The 9,153-nt window shown below is 35.1% G+C and overlaps 1 protein-coding gene across 1 annotated transcript; it reads right to left on the reverse strand.

Moving 5' to 3' along the window:
- Window positions 1–1,246: 1,246 nt before the first annotated feature.
- Window positions 1,247–8,546, reverse strand: LOC113227717. The gene is made up of 2 exons (XM_026460702.1): window positions 8,210–8,546; window positions 1,247–5,000 (listed from the first exon to the last, which is right to left on the reverse strand). Exons 1-2 carry the CDS (start codon window positions 8,270–8,272, stop codon window positions 1,416–1,418), a joined length of 3,648 nt encoding a protein of 1,215 aa, XP_026316487.1. The 5' UTR covers window positions 8,273–8,546; the 3' UTR covers window positions 1,247–1,415.
- Window positions 8,547–9,153: the final 607 nt, after the last annotated feature.

Consider the following 9,153-nt stretch of genomic DNA (forward strand, 5'->3'; position numbering starts at 1 on the left):
GGAAAACTTGAAATAATAATAATAAAACAATAAAAACCTCATAGTGAATTGTTTTAATAACAGAATATCGATAATATGTATGCTTACAAGATCAACACTATCTCAAAATAATCGTTAACAACAATCATCAAAATATACAAACAAACAGGCAATCTAAAGTAACAAAAGCAAAATTTGGCAAGATTTATAAATAAACTACTTAAATAAGTCTAATTACATAAAATATTCGGGCTATTGTGTGATTTATAGACAAAAAAATAACACATGCCTGTGCAATGTAACATTCGATTGATTTGCAGTTTTTCTAAAGCCGCATCCTTTAATGCTGCAGCGTCGCATTTTTATTAATACCTAATTATTCTCACTGTCAATATTTTTGTCCAATTTAATTATAATACATGTGAATAATTCAATAATACATTTGGAAAAACATTTGTTTTGACATTTGATGTACTTCCCTTTGACAACGGTATCATGTACCTCATGTACTTGAAATGGCCACGGTTGGCATTTAAAATGACGTTACGAATTTTCGATTCCAGTGTTTGACACAGACCAATGTAATGCTATCTCTTTTGGCTTAAGACGGCACGTAATAGTTAAACAAAGACAATAATATGTTTATGTTTTCGACGTCGAAATGCATCATATACATATAACGTCTGATTTATATATGTCAACGTAACATGTCCTTTAGTTTCCATAGTCTAAGTTCCCGCTACAGTTTTGACAATCCACGGGAAAGTCTATGTTTTTTAACTGCGCATCACATATGTTACGATATCTACTGATCTGCTCTAATACTCAATCAGCCAACTTTATGGAAAATATTTTGGTATTTTTAAATGTAACCCGTTGTTTTATAAAACACCTATGCAATTTAAACAAATAAGATGTTTGTAAGTAAATATAAGTTTTAATGACGAATGACTTACGCCACAAAGCAAATCAATATTAAATAAATATACACCTCTTTAATTCTATGTTTAAGACTTGAAACAACAGTAAATTTAAAAAAATGGAAAAGTAAAAAGCACTAGTGCGAAAAATCCAACTTTCGGCACGATTTGTAGTACGAAAAATACCACGTTTTGAGCAACTGTATTAAAAATAAGTTTTCATATGCAGGTATTCTTCTGTACCAATGTTCAAAACTTGTGATACATACATATGTGTTTTGATGTCGGGACAAGCAAAAATTACTTGCAGGGTTACACAGGCAAAGCAATGATGGACATTTAAATAAAAGTTAACATAGCTATATGTAATTTATTGAACTTTAAAACTCTTAGTTAAAGGTTCAATCAAACGTAAAAAATTACTCCAATTTAGAAAAGAGTCAAAACAATTGAAATTTAGTTTAATACCTGCGTTTACAATACAAAGTGTGTAACGATAAAAGTACATTAAAGTAGCTATTTCAAATTAGAGTACAAAAAGAACTCGACCTCTTGATAGTTACAATGTTTCAGTAATTCTAATATTTCCTTACGCGAAGTCTCCGGGATGTTATGACGTTCATTACTGAATAAATGTTCTGCTAATACGTACGAATTTCCATTCTGTTCACTCAATATACCTTTTACTATCGACGTTACGAAAATGTTCCGGTTATTGTTATAGTCGAATTTATTTTGCAAATCATTATAGAAGCACACCTTATACAAATGTTTGATACTGTCGAAATATTTATCAATCAATTGCAAAATTTCGCGAGCGACATACTTTCCCAGCAAGACGCCTACTATATCTGCGGCTTCGTCGGCTTGCTCTGGCAACTTTTCAAACGTTTTAGGATTGTTTTTCATACCTTGTCTTATAGATTTGAAATAGAGCATTGTTAGATGCATACCGACGTAGCTCTCGAAGTACATGTCTAAGGGCCAAATTTTCTGCATTCTGTCAGTAATCACTTCCTGGACTTTTAAACATAGGGCATCCTGACTTTTCAAGAATAGTCTGTTCCACCTCAATGCCCTTGTGAATGTCTCCAAAAAATCCTTGACATTTGCGTTTTCGGTTTTTGATTCTGGGTCTGCCTCGTTTACTTTCTTAAAATCACTAATCGTCTTAAAAAATGGCTCGCCAACTGTCGTAAATCGGTGCTTCAGTTCATCTTCGTTTTTACTGAGTAACAAGAATTTCGCAATAACTCTTATATATAATTTATGACACCAACAAGAACTGTAGCTCTGATTTTTTAAATTATCCTCCATAACATCTTCTTTTAAATAATTCGTAAGTATACTTTCTACAGTACTACTATCAACGTCTGGAAAATTGTTTTCTAAGACGCATAATGCAGCACATGCATGATATTTGAAATCCTTTTTAAAGGCTTCATATAAGGCCGCATAATACTGCTGTTCTAAGTTCTTTGGAACTTGTGCCAATATTAAGGAAGACCGCAAATTTGGTTTTAATTCAGATATATTCATAGTCCGAATCAAACTCAACAGGACATCCCAAACTTTCGCATCCATTTTAAACGGGGACCAATGCTTTGTAACAATCCTGACTGCACATCTTGGTCTTCTTTCAGCAAATTTCGCTAGAACCTCTGCTTCTTTCCCTATCTTCATTGCCAAGAAAACAGCTAGTTTTGTCGTTCTATTCCAAGATAGTAATTTATCAATATTTTCATTAGCGTCCTTCTTGCTAGTATTTAATTTTCGATTGGCGATACATTTTGCTCCAAGCCACCGCCAATCAACGGCATTTAAATTAATCAATGGTCTGGACTTATGAACATTTCCTCTTAAAACTGCGCCAAATTTCTTGGCATCACTGTACTTTGGTGCTTTATCAAGATTTTCAACGATTGACAAGATTCTCTTCCCAGCTAATATTGCAATGGGTCTCGCATACGTCTTTCTAGGCGATTTTTCTATAGCCTTCTCTAAAACTGAAAGATACTTCTCAGCTAGTCCATTTCCTTCATTAAAGTATAATGCTAACTTCTCTAGAAACTTGTCGTGTTTTAACGTGCCTTTTTCCACCAAAATCTTAAATTCTTTCGCCGATTCTAGAAGTTTTATGTCATGTTTTAAAGCGTTTAAATATGACGCATTATTCTGTATAACAGCAAAATTTTCCTGAAACAATTTCCTCCTGTTTATTTTAGCATTAAACAGACGTTTCAACAATTGTTCTGCGTCTTTGTCTTTGCGAACAGCTTTTGCCATAGTCTCATTAAACTGGGGATTATCGAAGCTGTACCTGAATGTGCGGTTAATATCGATCATCATATTAAGATTTTCAGTAGCTTTAGAAATCACTGCTGGATCGTCTGAATTCAAAAAAGCTTGCGCCGCAGAAAGAAGCAAGACAGGCAGCTTTGATTTAACGATTTCTTTTTCATCCTTGTTTAAGGAATACTCTTTTAAGTCTGAAAAATTTTTCACATATAAGTCCCAAACGAGTGGATCTATTGGAGCATCCTCCAACAATTTTCGCAACACGACTGCGTGAATACCTTCCTTGCAAGGAACCGTTGATGGTTTGCCATCCAATCCTATATCGTGCGCAAAAACCATAAATAAATCCCAATAAGATTGCGACACTCGCCAGACATTAGAACGGCGTACCAAACTGCGAACTATCGTAGCTCGAAAGTTGTCAGGTTCATTCTCATGCTTAACGAGAAACTTTAATAGCTCTTCTAGGTGTTCGGTTCGCCCTCCAGTTTTGCTTACTAATACAAGCATCATGTACTGTCGATGCTTACTATCTGCCATAGTCATATTCTTTTTCAACTCACTAAACGTCTTTTCAAAACCATCAAATCGATATGTTTCGTAAAGGACATCGAGAGAAGTTTTTCTCGGACACATTTTCGTATTACAAAAATCTGAGCATGGGCTTGCATCTAACATTGTGTAATCCATAAGTTGTACATCCATGCGGAGATATTCATCGGGAGTATGCTCGCAATCATTGAATATAGTAGATTCGTCACGATAAATATTGTATGGTGACTTCGGAATTTCATATGGCCATTTCTCCACTTTTTCCCCGACGTCTTTATCGACAAATATCTTCTTTTTAAAAGACTTCCTCTCATCGGCACTCAAGACCTTAATAAACGGCTCCACGCTTTTATACTCAAACCAATGCGAAAGGTACGATGCTCTTGCTAACTTGATAACAAGCTCTTTAATCTCTTCAGCATTCAATAACTTGGCTAGTGTTTTTATATCAAGAAGTCGCGATGCGTATAGTTCAGGCTTCTTATTGAATCTGTCTTTATGGTTTTCCATAATGAATTTGGTAGCTTCTGGGCTCATTTTCCCAAAATAATCGGTATTGAAGTACTTCTCAACAATGTCCAAATACATTGCCGGGCTCTTCTTGAGCAGAGTTTTCAAAGCAACAAAGAACTCTTTTTCTTTAGACGTGTATCTAGTATACATGGTTTTGTTATTTTCTAAACTATCAAAAAATACTTTAGCGATTTCCGGGCAATATTCGCAAATCTTTTTAAACTGCTTCGGTTTTATCTTATCCATTACGTGCTTGAAATTAATCAATATGAAATCGTTCGAACAATGCCAAAGGAAGCGTATGGACAAGTTTACATCCTTATCAAAATAATACTGATAAAATTCTTCGCAACGCGACGTATCTTTTAAATGGTGTTGTACCCAATTTTTCATTTTCGTAACAGCTGTCGTTATCATTTCTGGATATAAAACATCTTCTAAATATATTGGGTTTATTATGTGTTTGTATTCTATATCAAGAAGCCAAGTGGACTTCAAAGCTCGGCTAACGTAAAGCATATCTTCATCTTTTAAGGTTCTCAAGATGTAATCTACAGTTTTGTGTCGAGAAGCTAAATCGATTATGAAAAAACGGTCTACGGGCGATAGTTCTTTGGTATTGAGGACTGAATCGAGGGGTATTTGTTGTTTATAACACTCGTTGACCAGGCTATTCAGCTGTTGATGTCTCTTGCCCAGGTTGTCACCGGCTATCGTAATTGGAAGAACTGACGCCATCTGCAATTAACGAGAGATGGGTATTATTGTACAAGTAACAAACCGTCAAGCACTAGTTGTGTTTTTTTAAGGTTTTTTTTTTTGTAATGTCATTTTGTTTATTTTGGAAGCAATAAATAGAGATTTTTTATTTTTTTATTTACTAGTCCGACTTGCACAATTGTAGGTTTTGTGTTACCAGGCATACTACCAAAAGAAATGGCACCATAGATATTATTTACGAAATAATGATTTTATTTTATTTAAGAGTGCCATTCATAGACAATGATTATTAGATAATGATAAGTATTTATTTAGAAGTGCTTTACATGTGTTTTGTTACTAAAATATATTAATACACTAACAAACACATGCACTTTGACAGGCATCGTAACATGGAAACGGAGCGCAGGCGTACTAAAGTAACATGCCATCACTGCTGCTTTTTTATTTAGTAATTTGTATTCAATGTAAATACCACTACATGTAAAGACCAATCTACATATATTATTATTATTATTAGGGTGGCTTCGTTTGGGGCCTATGCAGCCCCTCATCACTGCGACCATTAACTGATCTATTGTGATCATCACTAATTACAGTTCGAAGCCAAAATCAACAGCATTAAGGAACTGAAGGACTTTCCTGGCTCTGTCAGTTTTTATTTATGTCCTCTGGGTGTGGCCTGTGCCTACCCAGTATGGAATTTCTTACGTCCATTAGAGGGCAGCACTGATTGAGGAGATGCATAAGAGTTTCATCCACCTCGTGGCAAAATTTACATTCTCTGTTTTCTCTCTACCCTGTATTTGACATGTGCTTGTCCAAGCCACAATCCCCTTTTAAGGCTCTAGTCAGCATTGTTGCCAGATTAGGCAATTTTTCGCCATTTCGCCGGTCGCGCGGCGGCTAAAAAAGTGATCGGCGACTCGGCGATATTTAGGCTGTTTGAAACGGGAAGCCATTTTAGCGATTTTAGGCTACTTATAAAATGACTGGGGAATTACAAATTGATATAGGATTATGTGGGGAATGGAGTTGTAAACTAACTCATTTAGGGGTTTGAGTATTTCTACGTGTGGGGAATTGGGGAAATAAGAGAGTTCATATTCTCCAATGTCCAACAGCAATCAAAATTGTACAATTGTTTTTCTTGATTTTTAGGGATATTATGGCTTGGGCGAATATCGGCTACTTAACAATAAATACTACTTAATATAAATTAGCGAATTAACTTCGCAAAAGTCTGGCAACACTGCTAGTCTGTAGTAGTAGTAGCATTCTGATGCTATTCCTGTCCAGTGACAGAGCTTCTCTACAGTGTTTAACACTAGGCAATCTACATATAAGTATCTTTGTTAATATTCAATTGTGTACACTTTTTCTTATCAGGGTTTGTACCGGAACAAGTCCGGCATGGAAAACTAAAACTGGATGTCATTTGGAAAGATTGGTTGACTTAAGCAAGCATTCATAGGCACATGCTGTCATAGGTTAAGCTCGTGTACAAATTCTGTTTAAAGTACAAAGAACACTATGTAGGTAAAAGACGTAAGGTACAATTACATCAGATAAAACCTCCATTTGCCTTCTTAATATTAGTAGGTACGTGAGAAAACACCAGGTGCGGCAGCACACCTGTCCTAAAAAAATTTTATTTATCTACTATGATTACGACGCATAAATTTTGGTCTCGTTTGATAAATAGATACCTATCTAAGTCTTAGAGGATGAAAAAAAATAAAGGAAACCTAGTGTAGAGGGAGAACTGGTTAGAGGGGCTCTATAAGGATGATCTTTCTCACAACGTCGACATCGAGAGGGAGCATAGGTCGTTGGCTGTTCATTGTAATATGTTGGCCCACACGTTTAACTAATAAAAAATAATGGTTAAATAATAAAAACCGTATAAGCGAGGTAGATTTATGCACAGACATATCAGAGTAAATGAGGAAACAATATTATTTTTTGTCCCTTTCTACATGTGCAGTTTTGGTTATATGAGTCAACACTCGTTGAGTCCAGCAAATCCTTCTGAGTGTTTGATGTGCATCGATTTTATGTGTTTGTGCTTTTAAGAAGTGTTTTACAAAGTTACTAACCGTTCCTTTGTAATAATTGACAATGATTGCAGCTCACAATAATGGTGCATTGTTATATTTTAGGCTGTAAAAGCCGTACAGAACGCAAAATTCCTAACATAAACTTTCACAAGTAAGTTTTAATTTTTCATTACAATCAACAAATTTTCTTGTATGAATTACTAGTGAAATACTCTAATACAAGCCTGGAATATTACGATTACATGTATTTTAGATGATATTTGAAGTGTTTTTGATTAAAAGATTTTTGTTTGCATCATATAAACATCCTAGAATAAGGAGAATATCTTACTTTTGTCAAATATGTCCATCTCACTTCTACCAGCAGTGGTTATGATACGCGAGAAAGAGAGATCAAATAAATAACATATAAATTAAATTAGACAGGCTTATGCTGATTTTAGGGATACCGTGCTTTTGCCAATTTATGGGTGATTTTAAATATTGTATCTTTTTTACTTTTCAATACTTTTTCAGTTCGAAATATGTATACTAAGTTAATACTATTCAAGAGCCAATAAAAAAGTAATGATTTGTCATAATTGTTTTATTTGGTTACTAAAACTCAACCAAGCCAAATGTGGTCTGGTGGATTCTCCCTCCTTAGACTTCGCAGATTTCATCATTGTCATGAACCCATTTATACGTCCCACTGCTGGGCAAGGGTCTCTTCTCAGGCGAGTGCTTAGGCGACAGTCCACCACACTAGCCCAATGAGGGTTGGGGACTGCACACGTTTTCCGAGGACTTTGAACCTTCTTCAACGTTTCATCACTATGTTTTCCTTCACCGAAAAGATCATGATCAATTTCAAATTTAATTTCGCACAAATTCCGAGAAACTCACAGGTGCGAGTCTGGATTCGAACCCACGACCCTCTGCTTCAGAGCCAGAAGGTCAAACCATTAGGCTACCACGACTTCATTTTCATTTCAATTTCTTTAACGGAGTAAAATTTTAAAAGTAGACAACCCAGAATTTATAGGTACTCTGTTGGTATCCCTTTTCAGTATACGCGATAAACCTCTCTATTCTTTTTTTTATTCTCCCTCTACGAAACCTAGGCAGTCTATGAGCGGGGAAATTGATATTTGACATTAAAAGACTAATAACGCAATAAAACCTTACCTCAGCGTGAAACAGCGGCGTATTATCAGGAAGATAAAACACACACTGTAATACAATGTACATCAAGAACGAACGTTATCTAATTGCCGACTATAGATGCATAAAAGCGGTTGCCGGCGGGGCGGCCCGGTGACTCATTCTAGTTTCCAATCAAATCTAACATGATTTTCTGAATAGCCTTCCTAGGCGTAACACACAAAGTAAAGTCACAAACACAAAATAAAGATGTAGGAACAGATAGGAAACGGGCGCTATATCGGAACGTTCGTTGAGGTGAGGTGAGGTAGTTCTGTTCCAAAGAGTATTTTATTGCTTATATAGGAGAATGTTCTATTCTCTGTTGCCCGTGACAGCACGCTGGTGGCGCTAAGAACCGATCTATTACTATTAGTGACGTCTCGTATAGCACTTTTCAGTTTGAAATGACGGTTAATTTTATTTTCATATTGCTAAATATTTTGTAGTTTAAAATTAAAATATAGTATTTTCTGTTATATCTGTTTATTAATAACGAAAGCTACTACCGTTTTGTAAAGGTGTTAACGCTCGAGAGAAGAAAAGGCGAAAGAAACTCCCAGCAACATATCTTTTGAATGTAAGAATGAATGAATGACAACAAAACACAATTATTAAATGTAAGGTCTCTCGGCGGCACATAAGTCAAAAATCAACATCATTCATTTATAGTAATACATCAACCGACTAAACAGAGTCTAATATTTTTGTTAATTCTTTAATTTGCAACTTAAATTCTAGTGACGTCTTTTTCAGATTTATCATTCTCTTCGCGTCTTCCAACATTAGAAACAAAAAAAATATATATATATCAAAAGATTTGTAATGAAGTAAACATCACGACCAGTTTATTTTTAACTTATCGAACTCACAGTAATAATTAAATAAAAATCGTTTATGCAAAATTCGATACATTAACAAAATTATTA

This window comes from Hyposmocoma kahamanoa, unplaced genomic scaffold (assembly GCF_003589595.1).
Source record: "Hyposmocoma kahamanoa isolate Upper Pololo Valley unplaced genomic scaffold, ASM358959v1 214, whole genome shotgun sequence".
NCBI lineage: Eukaryota > Metazoa > Arthropoda > Insecta > Lepidoptera > Cosmopterigidae > Hyposmocoma > Hyposmocoma kahamanoa.

What these genes read in the sequence shown, in the direction of transcription:
- LOC113227717 (XM_026460702.1), bottom strand. Translation starts at nt 8,272, where the DNA reads ATGTACATTGTATTACAGTGTGTGTTTTATCTTCCTGATAATACGCCG. An exon ending in CGCCGCTGTTTCACGCTGAG is followed by an intron (nt 5,001 to 8,209) that starts GTAAGGTTTTAT and finishes CGTTAATTGCAG; the next exon opens with ATGGCGTCAGTTCTTCCAAT.